The sequence below is a fragment of the Sus scrofa genome, chromosome 1, assembly GCF_000003025.6.
Source record: "Sus scrofa isolate TJ Tabasco breed Duroc chromosome 1, Sscrofa11.1, whole genome shotgun sequence".
Lineage (NCBI taxonomy): Eukaryota > Metazoa > Chordata > Mammalia > Artiodactyla > Suidae > Sus > Sus scrofa.
In genome coordinates, this window is record NC_010443.5 from 194337688 (window position 1) to 194359157 (window position 21470).

Below are 21470 nucleotides of genomic sequence, written 5' to 3' on the forward strand. Positions count from 1 at the left end.
TTGCCTCATAAGCTGAACTGTTTTGTCTCCAAGGGAAGTTTTGTCTGGATATATGCCCAAGAGTAGGATTGCTGGATCATATGGTAGTTCTATGTTTAGTTTTCTAAGGTACCTCCATACCGTTTTCCATAGTGGTTGTACCAACTTACATTCCCACCAACAGTGCAAAGAGGGTTCCCTTTTCTCCATACCCCCTCCAGCACTTGTCATTTGTGGACTTATTAATGATGGCCATTCTGACTGGTGTGAGGTGGTATCTCATGGTAGTTTTGATTTGCATTTCTCTAATAATCAGTGATGTTGAGCATTTTTTCATATGCCTGTTGGCCATCTGTACATCTTCTTTGGAGAAATGTCTATTCAGGTTTTTTGCCCATTTTTCCATTGGGTTGTTGCCTTTTTTGCTGTTGAGCTGTATAAGCTATTTATTTCAGAGATTAAGCCCTTGTCCAGTGCATCATTTGAAATTATTTTTTCCCATTTTGTACGTTGTCTTTTTGTTTTCTTTTTGGTTTCCTTTGCTGTGCAAAAGCTTGTCAGTTTGATTAGGTCCCACTGGTTTATTTTTGCTTTTATTTCTATTGCTTTGGGATACTAACCTGAGAAAACATTCGTAAGGTTGATGTCAGAGAATGTTTTGCCTACATTCTCTACATTTTGTCTCCACTAATCAGCAAGAACAAAATGATATTAACCAAACATTGGTTAAGCCTCTTTGCCTCTTTCCTCCCCCTATGACCCTGAACTTGGGCTCACACTGAGCCAGGAGGCAGCATATAGCCCCTCCTTAAGGGTAACCCCCTGAGAAGAGACTGGCCTTAGCGCAAAACTCTTCCATTACACCACCCTTTCATTCCACGTCCCTCACTGGGTCCCTTCTAGCCTTATTCACTCCTCTCTATAAAAGAAAACTCTTTTTGGGAGTTCCCTTCGTGGCTCAGTGGTTTAACGATCCCTACTAGAATCCATGAGGACGTGGGTTCCATCCCTGGCCTTGCTCAGTGGGTTAAGGATTGCTTAAGCATTGCCGTGAGCTGTGTAGTGTAGGTCACAGATGTGGCTTGGATCCCAAGTTGCTGTTGCTGTGGCTGTGGTGTAGGCCGGCAGCTATAGCTCTGATTCGACTCCTAGCCTACCTTCTTGAGGGCACAACTGTGTTCATTCCTCCATGCATTTTCCCTTAGTCTAATGCTTTACATTTGGTAAATACTCAATATTTGCTTGTAGAGCTGTGGGTGCAGCCCTAAAAAGCAAAATAAAATAAAATAAAACCCGTTTTGCCCAACCCTGGAGATAAATGCTCACAGGTTTTCTGGTCACAGGGTTCCCCTGTTGCAACAGTTTCCCCACCCTTTCCCTGAACAATCCTTTCAGATTTATTTGACATAGTCTTTGACTATGATATTTATTAAACTGATTTCATATTATTTTATCCTAAAGAGACATATTTTCAGAATATATCACATCTGTCATCTTTCCAAGGCCATGCTCTCATTCAGGCCCTTATTAACTTCATCCTTACCCATTGCTAACTGGGCAAGGCCTCTAATTTTATTTACTTTCTCAAGTGGCTAGCAAATAAATCTCCCTGAAGATCACTACTCCAACCTCGGCATTCTTTGCACTGTTTGCTTTTTTTTCTTTGCTCTCTGTTACCTAAGAATAAACTCCAAATTCCTTAGTGTTGCTTTTCTTCCTTTTTTTTTTCTTTCTTTCCTTTATTCCTTCCTTCCTTCCTCTGGCCACATTTGCAGCATATGGAAGTTCCTGGGCCAGGGATCAAACCCATTCCACAGCAGCAACCAGAGCTGTTGCAGTGACAACACTGGATCGTTAACCCACTGTGCCAAAAGGCAGCTCCCTTAGTGTTGCTTTTAAATCTTTCCAAGAGGTTTAACCTCATCTTTTCTTCCTCCCCTTAAACTCTTCCAACAGTTTCTAAAACCTGCCTTGCTTATTCCAGTCTTAATGTGTTTGCCTATTTTTTGTGCCTCAAATGTTTTCTTGCCAAAACTCCCCCCTCTGAAAACAAAAACAAAAGCAAAGGAGTTCCTGTTGTGGCTCAGTTGGTTAAGAACCTGACTAGTACCTATGAGGATGTGAGTTTGATCCCTGGCCTCACTCAGTGGGCTAAGGATCCAGTGTTGCCCTGAGCTGTGGTATAGGTCGCAAACTCAGCTCAAATCCCACATTGCTGTAATTATGGTATAGGCCAGCAGCTGCAGCTCCAATTCAACCCCTAACATGGGAACTTCCATACACAGCCCTAAAAAAACCCCTCCCCTCCCCGAATTTCTATCCAACATACATGCTACTCTTGCCCTGTTTGGGAATTAATCTCTTCCATTATTATTCCATGACACTGTTGTCTGTACTTCCATTAAAGTAGTTAACACAGTTGCTTTTTTTTTCTTTTTAGGGGGGCACCCTCGGCATAGGGGTCGAATCGGAGCTGTAGCCGCCGGCCTACACCACAGCCACACAACAAGGCAAAATCCAAGCTGCGACTGTGACCTACACCAGAGTTCACAGCAATGCCAGATCCTTACACCACAGAGCGAGGCCAGTGATCGAACCCACAACCTCATGGTTCCTAGTCAGATTCATTTCCTCTGTACCAGTAAGGGAACTCCAACACAGTTGTCTTTTATTCCAATAACCTGTCTACAGTTTTTTCTCTCTCCTTCTAGATTATAATTTTCTTGAAGGCATGATTGTCTTCATTCCTCTGTGCATTTTCACTTAGCCTAATGCCTTACATTTGGTAAATACTCAATATTTGCTTTTATAATTAACAAATGGAGATAAAATGTGTGAGCTTGGGACTCAGAAGTCAATTGAATGTTGTTTACAATAAGGCAGAAGAGGAATTTCCTAAATAATAACAGTAATAAAAGAATAGCAAATATTGAACAGGTGCTTTTAAGACTTCTTGGAAGGCAATATAGCATAAAGTGTTAAGACTGTGGACTCTGGTTACAGGGTTCTACCTACTGCTTACCAGCTCTGTGACCGCGAGCATATTCTTTAATGTTTCTATGCCTCAATTTTTCATATGCAGAATAAAGATAAAAGATTTAGGAGTTCCTGTCGTGGCTCAGTGGTTAGGTTCCAACTAGGAACCATGAGGTTGCGAGTTTGATCCCTGGCCTTGCTCAGTGGGTGGGGGATCCGATGTTGCCATGAGCTGTGGTGTAAGTGGAAGACGCGGCTCCGATCTGGCATTGCTGTGGCTCTGGGATAGGCCAGCAGCTACAGCTCCGATTAGGACCCTGGCCTGGGAACCTCCATATGTCGCAGGTTTGGCCCTAGAAAAGACAACAAGACAAAAAGACCAAAAAAAAAAAAAAAAAGGTAGAAGATTTACCTTACAGAGTTGTTGTGGGGATTAAATTAGTTACTATCTTTAAAGCATATCAAATAGTACACATATTATCAAAATTGTTTATCCAAAAAGGAAAAGCTTTGAGGCAGAATACTAACTCAGGTAGTCAGTGCAGGAGCATGGCCTTTGATGCATTCTTTGATATGACTATTGATTAACATTTGCGGTTTGAGGGCTCCAGAGACCAATTCCCCACAGGCCTTGTTTTATTATAGGAAGTGTGCCTTCCCCATAGGCCCTGTTTACTATAGAAAATGTGCCTTCCCCCACAGGGACCTTAATCTCTAACCCACTCCTCAACTGATAAAAAGGTGTGAGAGGAATGGTGACTCAGTCTAAGGGAAGAGAAGGACAAAGAAACCATAAAACTTATGGGACATTTCTGCCCTAATACCATTGGACAAGGACTGATAAAGCTAATTAGACAAGGCCAATGGGAGAAAACTGCATCTTTCTGGACCCCACATTGATACCCCCCCATCTTTAAGGGATTAAAAACCCCTACAGGACAATAGAGAGCAGGGGCTCTTCTCCCCACTCCAAGCAGCCCTGGGAGCTATTTGCTTTCCTGTAATAAAGACTTTGCTTGCTTGCTGCCTGTGTGTTCCTAGAGTTCACTTTTCAACTGTGTGAACAAGAACCTGGATTCCCATAACATCTTTCCAGCATCAGCTTCGCTTTCTTATTCCCTCTTAGTGATCACTTAAGTCAAATAATCCAAAGAATCTGTTACCAAACAGCTACTGGACACAACAATTTGAAAAGTCCTGTGGTGTCTCTAAGGATCATCAGGTCTCGCAAACATTCATATAAGGAAGACAAGGGAATGACCTCTTATACACTACAGCCGTGCTGGGAATGAGCCAAAGCTGAATAATCAAGTTCATTTATGTTTTAACAATCTCTTTAGGCTTTAAGGTCTTTTGAGGGAAGATATGAAGCATAGATTTCTAAAGCTCATTCAGGAGTTCCTGCTGTGGCACGGTGGGTTAAGAATCTGCCGGCAGGAGTTCCTGCTGTGGCCCAGCAGAAGTGAATTTGACTAGTAACCATGAGATTGCAGGGTCAATCCCTGGCCTTGCTCAGTGGTTTAAGGATCTGGGGTTCCCTGGAACTGTGGTATAGGTCACAGACACAGCTTGGATCCTGTGTTGCTGTGGCTGTAGTGTAGGCCAGCAGCTACAGCTCCAATTAAACCCTTACCCTGGAAACCTCCATATTCCGTGGGTATGACCCTAAAAAGCAAACAAATAAACAAAAAAGAATCTGACTGCAGCAGCTCAGGTCACTGTGGAGGTGTAGGTTTGATCCCTGTCCTAGAGTAGTGGATTAAAGGATCAGGTATTGCCACAGCTGCTGTGTAGGTTGGCAGCTGTGGCTCAAACGCAATCCCTGGCCTGGGAACTTCATAGGCCCTAGGTACAGCCATTTACAAAAAAAAATATTTTTTCTAAAAAGCTCATTTACTCATATATATTTATTCATTTATTCAGTAAACACTGTGAAAAAAAATCAAAATAGAGTAGGTTTTGCCAAGAGGGCTCCTAAAAATGGAGCCAGGAGGACACTGAGGAAATGTGACTGTAAGCCTCTGCCTGGATGCAGTCTGACCTTCTGACCAATTACTGTCCTGACAAAAGCATTCAGAACATGTACCAGGAACACAAACTACTTGCTGGACCCTTACCCGAAAATAACTCATAGCGGCTACCCCTTAAGGACAGATACTTTCTTTCTCATGTCAGAGTATAGCCTGGTAGCTTTTGCCTTCATTAGCCCCTGACTCTTTTTCTCCCCCTAAAAAAACACTCTTTTGGTTTTACCTGAATCTGTGTCTCCTGAATTGCAATCCTTAAGACACCCCCCATACACTTTTCTTATTTGCAGTCTTCTGTGTTTTATTTTATTTTTTTGGTTGACAACATTTAGATGCTAGATATACAGAAACCAAGGATATTGTTCCTGTCTTCAACTAATTCCTGTTTTAGTGAGGAGACAGTCTTGAAGGATTCAGCCAGGTGAGAGATGGAAGGAAGTGAGTTCAAGACAGAAATAATACTAACCATCACAGAGAATGGACACAGGTAGAAGGGAGCATGAAATATACAGAGCAATTCATTTCTGAATAGCGGACCAGAGAGTGAGGGAATCAGAGCAGTGGACAGGGAGAGGCAGGGGCAGGATAATGACCACCCAGTAAGGGACCCCTCAGTAGCACCTGCTTCCCTCCTGATGCCTGTTACTGTTCCCTTAGGGGCATCTCTTATGGGGGGAGGGGAAAAGAGAACAAAAAGCCAGGGTAGCCAAAGAGTCTCAGGAAATCAATGTTCTCAAGAAACTAACCTCAGTCACCTATTTTTCCTCTTATGTCCTGAGAGATCTAAATTGAGTCTTTCATGAATGCCAAAGTAAAACTTGAATTTCATCCCCAATGCAATTCTATCTGAATATGCCGAGTTAAGATAATGATGGATATTTGTATGGTGATGCTGAAATGATAATACAGGAAAGCAGATTTGGTTCTATGAATAAAATTTCCAGAGTCTATTCTATGACTGACTCACTTTAAAGTTTAAAAATGTCTTACCTATATGTCATTTTAGCTTTCCCAAAATCCTATAAGGCTCTTATTCTCTCCATTATGCAATGAGGATTTATACCTATGATACTGTAAATGATTTATTTGCCTAGGATCTTAGAAGTCAGTGGCAGATTCAGGCCTGAAATCTAGCTCTTCTGAAACAAGATTCTGTGTCCTTTCTGTAACTGCATACACTTATAGTAACTCATCAACTCCATTTAGTGTCTATTTTGCTCCCAGCACTCTGTTAGTGGAAATAAAAATGAATTAGAAGATCAGCACGGGTCCCTGCCTCTGAGGGACAGCAGCAGGTTCTACAGCAACAAAAAATTGTTTGTCAGCATAGCTGTAGCTCAGCAATCAGATCTGACTTCTAGTTCTTATTGTGTCCCTAACCACCTCCCTCATTATATTTTATTTGAAAATAACAGAAACTTGCCTCAATCAAACTTAAATAGAAAGGGGGAAATAAGTCATTTAAAAAAAAATGAAAAGACAACGCACAATGGGAGAAAGTCTTTGCAAACAAAGTGACCGACAAGGGATTAATCTGCAAAATATACAAACACGTCATGCAGGTTTATATCAAGATCCAAACAAAACAAAAATAAAAACATCCCAATCAAAAAATGGTTGGAAGAGCAGTTCTTGTCGTGGCTCAGTGGGTTAAGAACCTAACTAGTATCCATGGGGATTCAGGTTCGATCCCTGGCCTTGCTCAGTGGGTTAAGGGTCCAGCATTGCCGTTAGCTGTGGTGTTAGTCAAAGATGCAGCTCAAATCCCAAGTTGCTGTGGTGTAGTCCAGAAGCTGCAGCTTCCATTTGACCCCTAGCCTGTGAGCTTCCACATGTCACAAATTCAGCCTTAAAAAGAAAAATAGAAGTTCCCATCGTGGCTCAGTAGTTAACGAATCCAACTAGGAACCATGAGGTGGTGAGTTTGATCCCTGGCCTTGCTCAGTGGGTTAAGCATCCAGTGTTGCTGTGAGCTGTGGTGTAGGTTGCAGACGCGGTTCAGATCCTGCGTTGCTGTGGCTCTAGCATAGGCCAGCGGCTACAACTCTGATTGGACTCCTAGCCTGAGAACCTCCATATGCCATGGGTGTGGCCCTAGAAAAGACCAAAAAAAAAAAAAGAAAGAAAGAAAAAAAGGACTGAAGATCTACATAGACATTTCTCCAAAGACAGATGACAGATAGATGGCAAAAAAGTACATGGAAAGATGTTCAGCGTCACTAATTATTAGAGAAATGCAAATGAAAACTACAATGAGGTATCACCTTCCACCAGTCAAAATGACCATCATCAAAATGTCTACAAATAACAAACGCTAGAGAAGGTGTGAAGAAAAGGGAACCCTCCTACACTGTTGTGGGAATGTAAATTGGTGCAACCACTATGAAGAACAGTATGGAGGTTCCTTCAAAAACTAAATATAGAATGACCATATGATCCAACAATCCCACTCCTGGGCATATATCCAGAGAAGATCATAATTTGAAAAGATACATGCAACCCAATGTTTGTTGCAGCACTATTTACAATCACCAAGACATGGAAGCAACAAAAATGTCCACTGAAAGAGGAATGGATAAAGAAGATGTGGTACATATATACAACGGAGTATTACTCAGCCATAAAAAAAGAATGAAATAATGCCATTTGCAGCAGCCTGGATGGACCTAGAAATTATCATACTTAGTAAAGTAAATCAGAGAAAGACAGATATCATATGAGATCACTAACATGTGGAACCTAATTAAAAATTATACGAAAGAACTTACAGAACAGAAGCAGACTCAGAGATTTCAAAACCAAACTTACGGTTACGAACAGGGAAAGGAAGAAGGGAGCAATGGAGTGTAGGTTTGGGATTAACATATATATACACTACTGTATATAAAATAGATAAGTAGCAAGGACCTACTATACAACACAGGGATATCTACTTAACACTCTGTAATAACCTATATGGGAAAAAATCTGAAAAAGAATGGATACATGTATATATGTTCATGTATATGTATAACTGAATCACTTTGCCATACACCTAAAACAAATACAGTATTGTAAGTCAACTCTACCTCAATAAAATTAAAACATAAAAAATAGGAAGTTCCCATGTGGTGTAGCAGGTTAAGAAACCAGTGTTACTACAGCTGTGGTGGGGGTTTGATCCCTGGCCTGGAAACTCCCACATGCCACAGTTGTGGCCAAAAAATAACAATATAAAAAAATAAAATAAAGTAAAAAAAGAAAAGAAAGGGGAATTTATTGGCTCAGGAAGGCCAGGAAGGACTAAACAGTCAAGCATCCAGAAAGGCCAGGTGGCAGAGGTGGTCTGAGGAACAACAGGAGCAGGGCTCAAACTCTCGGAAGGGGCTCTGAAACCATTCGTTTCTGCTGCTCTTTGGGGCAATCTCACTTTCTCTCACTGCCATCTAGCTTTCTCTAAAGGAAGGATATGTCTACTGTGTCTCTGAGTTTAGAAGTTCAAGCTTTAGCCATTGGAGAGATGTCACACCGGATTCTTAACCTCCTACACCATATGGGAACTTTCTATTTTTTATGTTTTAATTTTATTGACATAGAGTTAACTTACAACGTTGTGTATATTTTAGGTGTACTGTCCCAAAGTACAAGAATCTCAGGGAACCCACTCCCCAGGTTCAGCAGGTGACTGACAACCCGTGGTCACCAGAGGAATCCATTCTGGAGTGCTAGCAAGATTATCCTAGAAGTCCATCTTCTTAGGAACTTTATGAAACTCATGGACCTTGATTATGGGGCATGATACTGGGAGGCAGAAGGAAAGAAAGCCAGTGTTCCAGGTAGACAAAGGATGCTCAGAGTTAGTGATGGGGGTGGTCTATGAATGAAAGACAGTCCTGAATGGAATAAGGCTGCAGCCTTGTTCCATGGAAATAACACTGGATTGCTAAGGCAGGAACTGATTATTATGAACCTAAGAGAGAAACACAGAATTTGTTCCAGTGGAAGCAACCACTATAGGTTTCTTGTATAGATTCAACCATGGGGAACTTCCATATGCTGCATGTGGTATTCTGAAAAAGAAAGAAAAAAAAATCTTCTGAGTTGGGTAACACTTCTATTACCAACCATTTCTGGAAAGGGGGTTGGGGGGAGCCAGGAATAAGATTTTGAGAATAAGAAAAGTAGAGCAGCAAAGAGAGATATTAATAAACAAAGGGGAAAGAATTAGGAAGAAAAAGATGATTTTAAAAAACTACTACAGAGTTGGGATAAAATAAAACTGAGTATAAATGGTCTATACAGTATGGAAAAATTCCACAGTAATCTTAGCCTATGTAGGCCAGAAATATATTAGGTGAGAAGCCATGTATTTTGTTGACAGATACCCTCAGACCATTTTTCTATAAGTTTTTTTTCCCTTAGACTCTTCCTTTGGGAGAAGGAGATTGAAAGGTTGAGGCATTTAAGATGTAGAGGATAAAAAATTCATCTGTTAAAAAATTTTATCTATATTTATCATACTTTTCATTACATTTGTACTATGACAGGCATATTTTTTTTTCTTTTTAGGGCTGCACCCACAGCATATGGAAGTTCCCAGGCTAGGGGTCGAATCAGAACTGCAGCTGCTGGCCTACACCACAGCCACAACACCACCAGATCCAAACTATGTCTGTGACCCACACCACAGCTCAAGGCAATGCCAGATCCTTAACCCACTGAGCAAGGCAAGGGATCGAACCTGCATCCTCATGGATACTAGTCAGATTCATTTCCACTGCACCACAACAGGAACTCCAACCTAAATATTTTCTGTCATTTAAAAAAAATATGCTTTTAAAAATTTGTATCTTCATAAATGTTTTTTCCCCCTAGATTCAGGTCAGTGGCCACTGATAGAAAAGTTTTCCCACACATATTCTAAAAAAGGCTCTCCGTGATTTGTGTGCCCAGGGCCTCAGGCCACAGAGTTGTTCATCAGGATACTAGGTAAATCCAGCACCCACAGAATTCATTTGGACAGGGAACGAGACCTGTTCCCAGCCACTTTTCATCCCTTTATCAGAACTCTGATGTGTTCTGACAAGCAGCCGCACTTTAGAGGAGGCTCTGTTCATATCCCTTCAAGGTACTTGGAGATTAAAGTGAAAGAGTATCTCTCAGAGGCCAGGGATGGAGTCTAGTTAGAGTCCAGAAAGGTGAAAAAGGATTAAAGTAAGATGTCTAGGTACAAGGTGTGCATGAAGAAGAGGAGTTTCTTAATTCTACACTTTAATAGACTAACCTAGAGTAAATATAAATTAAGCAACCAAGCAATCAAGCAAGTAGGCCAATGATAAGTTCTAAATTGCTCTTTGTTCTCTTTCAAGTTTAATATATATACACATATACATATATTTTTTAGGGCCTCACCCTCGGCATATGGAAGTTCCCAGGTTAGAGGTCGAATCAGAGCTGCAGCTGCCAACCTATGCCACAGCTGCAGCACTGTGGGATCTGAGCCATGTCTTCAACCTACACCACAGCTCATGGCAATGCCAGATCCTTAACCCATTGAGTGAGGCCAGGGATAAAACCTGCATTTTCCCATATATTACTCAGGTTCATTACCACTGAGCCACAATGGGAATTCCTATGATAGACATAATTTTGAGAATTCAGAGGAAATTCTATTTTTGAGAAATATAAAACTAATCAAAGATGCATGATAAAATCATGAGGTTATATAAAGAATTCAATAATCATAGGTTCAATCTTTCAAAAATAACATTTTTTTTTTTTTTTTTTTTTAGGGCTGCACCTGTGGCATGTAGAAGTTCCCAGGCTAGGGGTCGAATTGGAGCTACAGCTGCCAACCTACACCACAGCCACAGCAATGTGGTATCCAAGCCACGTCTATGACCTACACTACAGCTCATGGCAACGCCGGATCCTTAATCCATTGAGCAAGACCAGGGATCGAACCCGCATCTTCATGGTTCCTACCCGGGTTTGTTAACCTCTGAGCCACAAAGGGAACTCCAAAAATAACATTTTCATAATGGCCATTCATTGATGCCATAAGTTCTATGTACTGACAGCTACCTGTCAAAAATACTCTAGTAATATTAATAATTTATGGTTAATAGTTTGCAAAATATAAATTTTGCGGTTTCATAAATAAGAAATTAAGTTGAAACAGAAAAAGACTCACAGACATATAAAGCAAACTTATGCTCACCAAAGGGGAAAGCGTGGGGAGGGAGGAATATGTATACATTCAATACTTTATTATACAATGAGCTTTGTGTTAGATGATTTTGTCCAACTGTAGGCTCACATAAGTCTTCTGTGCACAAGGCGGGCTAGGCTAAGCTATGATGATCAGTAGGTTAGGTGTGTTAAATGCTTTTTTTTTTTTTTTTTTTGGCCTTTTTAGGGTGGCACCCGGGACACATGGAGGTTCCCAGGCTAGGGACTGAATGGAAGCTGCAGCTGCTGGCCTACACCACAGCCACAGTAATGCGGGATCCAAGCCACATCTGAGACCTACCTCTCAGCTCATGGCAATACCTGATTCTTAACCCACAGAGCAAGGCCAGGGTTCGACCAGTATCCTTCCGGTTACCAGTTGGGTTCGTTACTGCTGAGCCAAAACAGGAACTCCTAAATGCATTTTTGACTGACAGTATTTTCAATTTATGATGGGTTTATCAGGACATAACCCCCTTGTCAGTTGAGGAAGATCTGAAAGATCACTTTTTACTTTGTTTTATGTATTTACCTCTTTTTCTGCTATCTTTAGGCTAGTCCCCAGAATCAAAAATTTCTTGGATGAATCTGAAAAATAACCCTACAAATTACTCTCACAGAAAAGCATGTGAAAATTATCTCACTGAGGCTGTTAGACATTTCCCTCTACAAAGTTGTCTTTGATATAAAACATTAGCTAATCATGTTCACAGAATCAGTCAAAACTAACCCAGTGGTGTCTCCCTGCTCACACTCCACATAGTGACTGCTTCTATCTCACTTCCTACAACTATTATGCCTGACTTTACATCTTTGAAAATACTTGCATGTCTTCTCATGTTTTGTCTTCCTCACCAGCTTAAAAATGCCCAGTGTTAGACACAACATGTTCCAATCAGAAATGGACTATTACTTGCCTGCAGATCTATGAATTTAAGAGAGACCCTTTCAAATTCCTTCCTTCAATTCCTGGAAGCCTGTTCTAATTCATACACTCACTCTCTCTCAGCTGATTACTGTAATCACCTTCTAATCATTTATCTGGCCTTTGGTCTGTGGCCTCTGGTAGACAGTTCATCTGTGATTTCCTTCCTAGTCATCTTTCTAAAGTACAGTTTTGTTTTGTTTTTTGCTTCTCAGGGCCTCAACTGAGGCATATGGAGGTTCCTGGGTTAGGGTCAAATCAGATCTGTAGCTGCAGGATCTAAGCTGCATCTGCGACAAACACTATAGCTCACAGCAACTCTGGATCCTTAAGCCAATGAGTGAGGCCAAGGGTCAAACCTGTGTCCTCATGGATGCTGGTCAGATTCGTTAACCTCTGAGTCACAACGGGAACTCCCTAAAGTACAGTTCTGACAGTGTTGCTCATCCTCTAGCTGAAAGGCCTTCCAAAACACCCTACTGCTTACAAATAGAATCCCTAGCCTTTACAATCTGGTCCTAGTTTCCCTTTCTAATTGTAGTCCAGTCACTCACCCACCCTACTCTGTATTCTGTGAGCTATTGCTTACCAACTACATATTTGCACATTTCCATCCCTGTCTTTATTCATTTTCTCTCTTCTTAAGATGGGCTTCTCTACCTTTTCATATCTTGCTCTTTAATTACAAGCCAGATCAACAAGCTTACCTCTTAACACCTCTCTTGCTGTCCCTCATCAACTTGTTTCTTCTCCTTTCCAGAGCGTATTGTTTATGACTGTTTTAGCACTTACCATGTGCTCTGTACTCCTGAGGTGGATCTTTTTCCCATTGATACAGTGAGCAACTTGAGGGCCCGGATGATGATTTCTTCATCTTCCCATGGCCACAGCCTAGCAAGTGGAGCGGGAGGAGGGGACTAACTCCCTGGGGAAGAAAGAAAATATTTCTAATGACATAAGGGTGGGGAATTTTCCAGCCTGTTTCTTGGAAGAAATTCAACAGTTTTAATTATAGACATTCACTTTACCTGAAATAACCTCTGGAATTAGAGTTCAGAGCCCTTCGAATAAAAATGATTCTTTCTAGAAGTCAAGTTTGTAACTTGTGAGACATGAAAGTTGTTGCTAAACCAGCCTTATTACACTTAAAAATCTACCCCTTGCATTCAGTCACCAATTACATTTCTTCTGTGCAAGACTGCTAGCTATTAGAATTTATTAAAAAGGGAATTCTATATGTAGCTCAAGAATAGCTGTGATCTCTTTTACCAAAATATGTATTAAAATCAAAACCAGAGACCAACTTTGAACATTCCTTGGGCAGACAAAACCAATTTAGTCATTTTTTGCTTATGCCTTTGGAAATCATAAACAAAATTTGGAACTGTTTCCCAAGGTTGATATGCGGTAACTAACCCTGAAAACTCTGCTATTATAACCAATCACTGTGAAGAAGAAACAGTTACTGCCTTCTCACTATACGTAGCTGCTTTATAACAGTGTACACCTGAGCCACACTCCATGATTTTGGTTTGAATGCTCCCAGTTTGCAACTTTTTGGTGTGTACACAATACCCTTTAACTTATTACAACTTCAGTGATTTATTGGTTTTACTTTGGCTGTTTGTGAACTTTTGACAATGAATTACACACTACTGTCCTGGGATCTACATCTACCCTTGTCCCCGCGAGTCAAGTGGCACGTGGCTTTCAGGACATCAACTGTTAGTGACAGCTCTGTAATTACTTGTAATTCCTTGAGTGCAAAGATTCCGGGCGCGCGGTGGTTACTTTGCTTTCATTCACCATTTCATTCTGTGCCAGCAGGACGTTCGGGTGCCTGGCCACTGGCACCGCAAAACCTGGCACGAGGATCGTGGCCTCTAAGGGCCAACGCCATACAGAGAGCAGCCGGCGACCCCCCACCCCCGCCTGCGGGGACCAAAGGCTGAAGCTGAAGAAGGGGAAGCGCAAGGTCCCGCCCGCCCAGCGCCGCGCTGCCTAGTGGGTATTAACTAGGAGCACCTCAAGGCCGCCGCCCGCCAAGCCTCCGCGCCCTGACGCCGCCCGGATGCGCTCGGGGCGGGCCGGGCCCCCTGCCAGAGCGGCCGTGGGGGCGGGGCGCGCCGGCGCGTGGAGGCCGCGGGCGGCGGCGGGGCGCGCGCGGAGAGGGAGGGGCGCGCGGGACGGGGGCGCGCGGCGGCCGCTGCGGCCTGTGGAGCCGTCACCCCGCAGAGCCGCTCTGGGGTAAGGAGGCGCTGCTCGCGCTGCCGCTGCAGCTGTCCCGCCCGCGGGGGCTGATCGGGGCTGCGCCGGGGGCCGCCCCCCCCCCCCCCGCCGCTCCCGCCGCCGTCCTCTGGTTCGTGGGCCGGCGGTCCCTTTACCATGTCGTGGAGGCAGCGCTTGGCCGGGCTGGTCGGCAGTTTGCAGGACCCGCAGAAAGTCGCCCGTTTCCAGCTGCTGTGCGGGGTCGAAGCGCCGGCCGCCGCCGCCGCCACCAGCGGCCCGGAGGAAGATGAGAAGGCGGAGGCGCCCCTCGCCGGCGAACCCCGGCACCGAGAGCGGCAGCTGGGGGCGTCCGGAGGCCCTCAGCCGCCCGGGAGCGAGCGCAATCAGTGCCAGGCCAAGCCAGGCGTCGGCGGCGCCCCCAACGGTGTGCGGAACGGTCGGGCCACCAAGCTGGGCCCGGCCTCACCGCGGCGCGCGGGGGCTCTGCGCCGCAACTCGCTGACGGGCGAGGAGGGCCAGCTGGCCCACGTGAGCAACTGGCCGCTCTACTACCTGTTCTGCTTGGGCACCGAGCTGGGCAACGAACTCTTCTACATGCTCTTCTTCCCCTTCTGGATCTGGAACCTGGACGCCCTGGTGGGCCGGAGGCTCGTGGTCATCTGGGTGCTGGCCATGTACCTGGGCCAGTGCACCAAGGACATCATCCGCTGGCCGAGGCCCGCCTCGCCGCCCGTGGTCAAGTTGGAGGTCTTCTACAACTCGGAGTACAGCATGCCCTCCACCCATGCCATGTCCGGCACCGCCATCCCCATCTCCATGGTTCTGCTCACCTATGGCCGTTGGCAGGTAAGGTGCCTGTGGCCTCACGGCTCAGCTCGGGGAGTTAAGGACTCCAAGCCTTCGTTGCTCTCCGCAGTTATTTAAATTTGGCCAAAACTCTTTTTCCACAGGTTTTCACAGTACCCGCTAACGGGCCCTTTGTAGGCTTAAGAATGATAGTAAAACGGTCGGGGAAAACCTAGAGACTTAGCTAGCAAACTCAATTTTAATAGTAATGCCTTTCTTGGAACTTAAAGGAAGAGCTATTCGTGGAGTAATACATTATCCCCAAGCTTTGGTTGAGTTTCTAAACGGTTTTCACTCTTGTGATGCACAGAGTGTAATTATCATTTAAGTGTAAAGTCCTTATAACTAATCGTTGGGAGACTAGGATTCACCAGTTATCCATGATGCCTTTCTCCAAACTGATTGTTTCAGCCATAGGTAAAGTCATTGGCTTTACTCCAGACAGTGTTTATAAAACAAACGAGGTTTCTCCAGGCAATGAAGTACTGCATTTTAAATGAAAGCCACCCTTTGTGGAAGTTAATGGAGCACCGCCTGAGTGGCTCTTTTTAAGGGGTGTGGTTGCTAATTTGCTGATAGACACAGTTTTATTAGTTTCTGGGTCACTGATCAGTACTATCTGTAGTTAAGCTACAGTATTATTGTTGAATTAATGTTACAAATTAAAATTAAAGTTAGTCTTAAAACTAGGGTTCTTGGTCAGACTGGTGGGTTTGAAAAATGCTAAGTATGACAGCCAGATCAGGGATGAGTTTTTAACAGTAAACTTTATATTTTGTCTGCTTCTTTTGGCTTCCCCCCTTTTTAAAAATTTTTTCATGCTCTGTAAATGTTACTTAGATTTAAAAGTTAATTATTTTTTAGATAGAAGCAAAATTTATTCTTATTGATATCTTATGTCTCTTTTTATTGAAGTATAGTTGATTTACAGTTTTCTGCTACCTGTCTTTTAAATTGTGAGGTTCATTCCTCCTGCAGACCAGTTCCTTAATATAAGAATAAAGTTGACTATGAAGAATCTGAGGAATCAGACCTCCTTGATTTTTTTTTCCATGACACAAAATCATCTTATACTGAGAAGTACATGTTCTGTGTAAAACCCCATTCAGATAAATTTACTTATCTCACACTTAATTTCAGTGTAGATAAACTCTTGCCCCATGGACACGTCTCTGCCTGGCATGGAAAATAGGGAATGTGTATAGAGAAAATGGCAGCATTATTAGGGAAGAGTACCATGAACAGTTTTTTGTTCTTATTTAACCTAAGGAGATAGACAGTAATATTCAGATTGTAAATAGTGCTGCCTATTTTGCATGATAAATATCTCAAATATATTTACTCTAAATACTTCAGAATTTAGGATTGTCATTGAGTTATGATATTTCCTGGTTAGCTAATGATGTTTCTCTTTATTTTTATGAGCTTTTTAGGATTCCATAATGACAGGCCTTTTTATAACTCCTCTTCACTGAGTAGCTGTGTTTCCAGCTATTAGCAGTCCAAATAAGAGAAAGTCCTTTTTGGCTCATCATTTCTTCAGAACACATGCTAACAGGAAGTCTGAAAATAGTACTGATGGATTGTTTATGGGACACAGCTATCAATATTTTAACTTCACAGTTATTTGAATTATCTGAAGATACTTACATTAAAGTTTTTGAACACCTAGTAAATTTAATTCAAAGTTTGAGGGAATTTTATACCACACGGTTTTAGAATTTGAGCTAGACAGAACTTTAAAACCCACCTGGTTTCAAACTGTCATTTTATACATGTGGAAGCTGACCAATTACATTAGAATTGATCTTGTAGAATTAGTTTGTTTTTTCTTTTACACATTTTCCATCTAAGCTTGAATAAATTTCCAAATTTAAATACTTATCTTTGGTTTGTTGTTTTGAAAGAAAGGCTCCCTTACATGAAAGTTCTATGTTTGTAAAGGTTTGATTGTAATCATTCAGTACAACAAACCAAAATGACTTTTTAAATGTTTTCCTTTTCAAAAAATCCTTGTTATCAATCAAAAACAGAAGTACCTTCCTTTGCTTAAATTGTTTTGGTCCTCTTCTCTGCCAGTTAGTGCTGTAGTACTTAGGAGGCTTATTTCCAGAGTGGGGACATGGAAAAAAAATATCTGTTGGAAAGTGGGATAGGAATTAAACATTGAAAGCCTAGTGTTTTTCTAATACGCAGCAATTTTGGTTGACAGCTATTTCCATTTGCTTGTGGCCCTACTGCTTACTCAGGCCAGGTGTGTTTATTTCTGTACACCCCAGGTGCTAAACTTCTCTGCAAACTGGGATCGAACTTCATCCTCATGGATGCTAGTCAGATTCGTTTCCACTGAGCCACAATGGGAACTTCAGAGATCTGGCTTTGCCGTGAGCTGTGGCTTAGGTAGCAGGTGTGGCTCAGATTTGGCATTGCTATGGCTGTGGTACAGGCCAGCAGCTGTAGCTCCAATTGGACCCCAAGCCTAGGAACTTTATTATGCCAAGGGTGCGGCCCTAAAAAGCAAAAAACAAACAAACAAAAAAAAAACCCAAAAAACAAAAAATCCGAAACCCCAAAAAACCAAAACAAAAAACCCAACATAGTCCTTTGAAGAATAATATAAAAAATAAAGCACCCCTTTTGTATTATGTCCGCATGTTCTTTCCAAAAATAAAGTCTTGAGTCACCGTCATGGCTCAGCAGAAATGAATCTGACTACGAACCATGAGGTTGTGGGTTCGATTCCTGGCCTTGCTCAGTGGGTTAAGGATCCAGCATTGCCGTGAGCTGTGGTGTAGGTCAAAGACGCGGTTCAGATCCTGTGTTGCTGTGGTGTGGTGTAGGCTGGCAGTTGTAGCTCTGATTTGACCCCTAGCCTGGGAATCTCCATATGCTGCAGGTGCAGCCCTAAAAAGAAATTAAATAAATAAAATGATGTGGCATATAATTATATACTTGATTTAACAACATTAAGCACATTTTAGATGAGTTTTTTCCTTTTTTTTTTAATGACTTCAGGAGTTCCTGTCATGGCACAGTGTAAACGAATCTGCCTAGGAACCATGAGGTTGAAGGTTTGATCCCTGGCTTCGTTCAGAGGGTTAAGGATCCCACATTGCTGTGAGCTATGATATAGGTCGAAGACGCAGCTTGGATCAGGCTTTGCTGTGGCTGTGGCATTGGCCGGCAGCTGTAGCTCTGATTTGACCCCTAGCCTGGGAACCTCCATATGCCATGGGTGCTGTCCTAAAAAAAAAAAAAGTGACATCCTACACTTTATGGCCTAACCCATCCCTAACTAGTCCATATGATTTCACTACTTTTAATAATATTATCTTTATTAACATTTATTAAGGTCTTACTATAGGTCAGACATTGTTTGAAATGTCTATTACCTCATTTAGGCTACTCTTAAAACATCCCAGTGTTTGGTTCTATTATTTTTTTTTTGTCTTTTTGTTTTTTTTTGTTGTTGTTGTTGTTGCTATTTCTTGGGCCGCTCCCGCGACATATGGAGGTTCCCAGGCTAGGGGTTGAATCAGAGCTGTAGCCACCAGCCTACACCAGAGTCACAGCAACGCGGGATCCGAGCCACGTCTGCAACCTACACCACAGCTCACGGCAACGCCGGATCGTTAACCCACTGAGCAAGGGCAGGGACCAACCCACAACCTCGTGGTTCCTAGTCGGATTCGTTAACCACTGCGCCACGACGGGAACTCCTGGTTCTATTATTAATACAGGTTTACGTATTATAAAACTGAGACAGAGGAAGGATAAATAACTTACTCAAAGTAACATAGCTGGTGAGTCATAGAAGCAGACCTTAAACCTTACAGGCAGAGAAAACTATATATTATACTTTTTGATTTTTATTTATTTATTTATTTTTTGTCTTTTTAGCACTACACCCTCGGCATATGGAGGTTCCCAGGCTAGGGGTGGAATGGGAGCTGTAGCCGCTGGCCTAGGCCACAGCAGTACAGGATCTGAGCCACATCTGTGACCTACACCACAGCTCAGATCAACGCTGGATCTTTAACCACTGAGTGACGCCAGGGATCAAACCTGCGTTCTTAGGGTTGCTACTCAGACTCATCCACTGAGCCACAATGGGAACTCCTACACTTTGTGATTATTTGATACTTCCTTGCAATAATAAAATTTTCTAAATAGATATGAGTGTTTTCTTAACATACAAAAGCAACTTTGATATGACCTGAGAGGATAATGTGTACATAAAATGTGCAATACTCATAAATATTTGTTTTATTTTTAAATGTTTTAAATTAATTAATTAATTAATTAATTTTTTATCTTGGCCGTCCTGTGGCATATGGAGTTCTCTGGCTAGGGATCAGATCCAAGCCAAAGCTGTGACCTATGCTGGATCCTTTAACCCAGATGTGCCTGGCCAGGGATTGAACCTATGCTCCCTGGCACTGCAGAGAGAGACACCACCAATCCGTTGTGGAACTCTCTGATGTAATTTTTTATATAAGTAACTGATCTTTTTATTTTATTATTATTATTATTATTTTATCTTTTAGGGCTGCACCCTTGGCATGTGGAGGTTCCCAGGGGGGTCTAATCGGAGCTGTAGCTGCTGGCCTACACCAGAGCCACAGCAATGGGAACTCCAGTAACTGATCTTTTTAAGCAGTTTATCCCTTCTCCACTTATCTGTAATGCCACTGATATTACAAATCAAGTTCCCATATGTATATTGGGTCTAATTCTGAGTTCTCTGTTCTGTTTCACTGCTCTGTTCTTCATGAAAGAAAGGGAGGACATTCTGGAAAAAGGAGAGTAGTTAATATCATTAAATGCTAAGAGGATAAATAGCGTAAATACTAAAGTTATAGAAGACTCAGAAAATAAGAACGGGAAAAAGCTAGTGTTAACTTTATTTCCTTACAATTTTGAAATAATTTGGAGCATATTGTATATAGACTTTATTCTTTTTTAATTTAATATAATGTGTGATGGTAAATTTTTGTGTCAACTTTGTTAGGCCACAGTACCCAGATTTTCAGTCAAACACTATTCTTGATGTTTCTGTGAGGATACTTTTAGATGACATTAACATTTAAATCAGTAGATTTTTGGTAGATTGCCTTCCATAATGTGGGTGAGGCTTTATCCAATCAGTCGAAGGCCCTAAAGGAAATATACTATCTTCCCTCAAGGAAGAGGGGGTTCTGCCAGGCCACTGTCTTTGGACAGCTACACCACATCTGCCTTGGGGCTTCCGCCTGTTTGTCTACCCTGCAGATTTGCGATTTCCTTAAAATAAATCTAATAATAAAGCAAAAAAAAATTTTTTTTTTTTGGTCTTTTCTAGGGCCGCACCCATGGCATATGGAGGTTCCCAGGCTAGGGGTCTCATTGGAGCTGTAGCTGCAGGCCTACGCCAGAGCCACAGCAACGCAGGATCCAAGCCGCTTCTGCGACCTACACCATAGCTCACGGCAATGCCGGATCCTTAACCCACTGAGCAAGGCGTCATGGTTCCTAGTCAGATTCGTTAACCATTGAGCCACGACGGGAACTCCATAAAGCCAACTCTTTACAATAAATCTCTCAGTATATATGTAGTCATACACATCTTACGGATTCTTTTTCTCCCAAGAATTCTGGTTAACTACATTATGTCATACATATTCTGTCAGTAAAAATTCCTAGCAAATGTTATTAACATTTTCATCTGAAAAAATACTTGTATGCTGTAGAGTTGTTGCCCTTACTGTTGATATTATCTTTATAAATGAGGAAACTGCACTGCAAAGAGAGTATGAAACTAGCCTACGATCCCACAGCTGAAGACCCAGGCAGCTCCTGGGGAGTCAGCCTAGCTCCCAGCCCTCTAAAGACTCCCCCATCCAGAGGGCTGCTGTGATTTCTCTATGTGATCTGCCTGTCAGGAACTAAGAGTACTGTTTGGGCAAGTTGCCTCAAAGAAGAAGTAGTACATCAGAAACCTTAATCTACCATGTGAACTGAAAAAACAGAAGCTAATCTGCAGAAAAAGAGCAATGAAGTCGATACATAAGACTGTGACTGCCAGTTTATAATTCCAATTTCTTTTTAAAACAGCCTCATTCTGACCCAGGATTCTGTGAGATATAGTATCTTCATAATATATCTCTCTTTTTCTCCCTTATAATACATCTCTCTTTTTCTCCCTTCAATTCAAGATAATTTGATTTCTGTTATTTACATTTGTAGAGTCCCAATAAATGCATGTAGTAAGTGGCTGAAGCCAGGTCTTTGTAGCTCCA

The 21470-nt window shown here is 42.2% G+C and overlaps 2 protein-coding genes across 3 annotated transcripts in view; one reads left to right on the plus strand and one right to left on the minus strand.

Moving 5' to 3' along the window:
* The window catches only part of SYNE2 (spectrin repeat containing nuclear envelope protein 2), a 442988-nt gene extending 428125 nt beyond the window's left edge, over positions 1–14863 (minus strand). Inside the window, exons 1-2 of the mRNA XM_021074116.1 lie at positions 14502–14863; positions 12910–13042 (exon numbers count right to left, since the gene is read on the minus strand). The gene's annotated coding sequence lies outside the window, so the exon portion shown is untranslated. The remainder of the gene's footprint in view (positions 1–12909; positions 13043–14501) is intronic.
* Positions 14284–21470, plus strand: part of SGPP1 (sphingosine-1-phosphate phosphatase 1) — a 28940-nt gene continuing 21753 nt past the window's right edge. The window contains exon 1 of one of the 2 annotated variants that reach the window (XM_013993487.2): positions 14284–15192. In XM_013993487.2, the coding sequence (XP_013848941.2) occupies positions 14503–15192 (690 nt within the window). In that variant the 5' untranslated portion in view covers positions 14284–14502. The remainder of the gene's footprint in view (positions 15193–21470) is intronic. The other variant, XM_003353501.4, reaches the window with a different exon arrangement.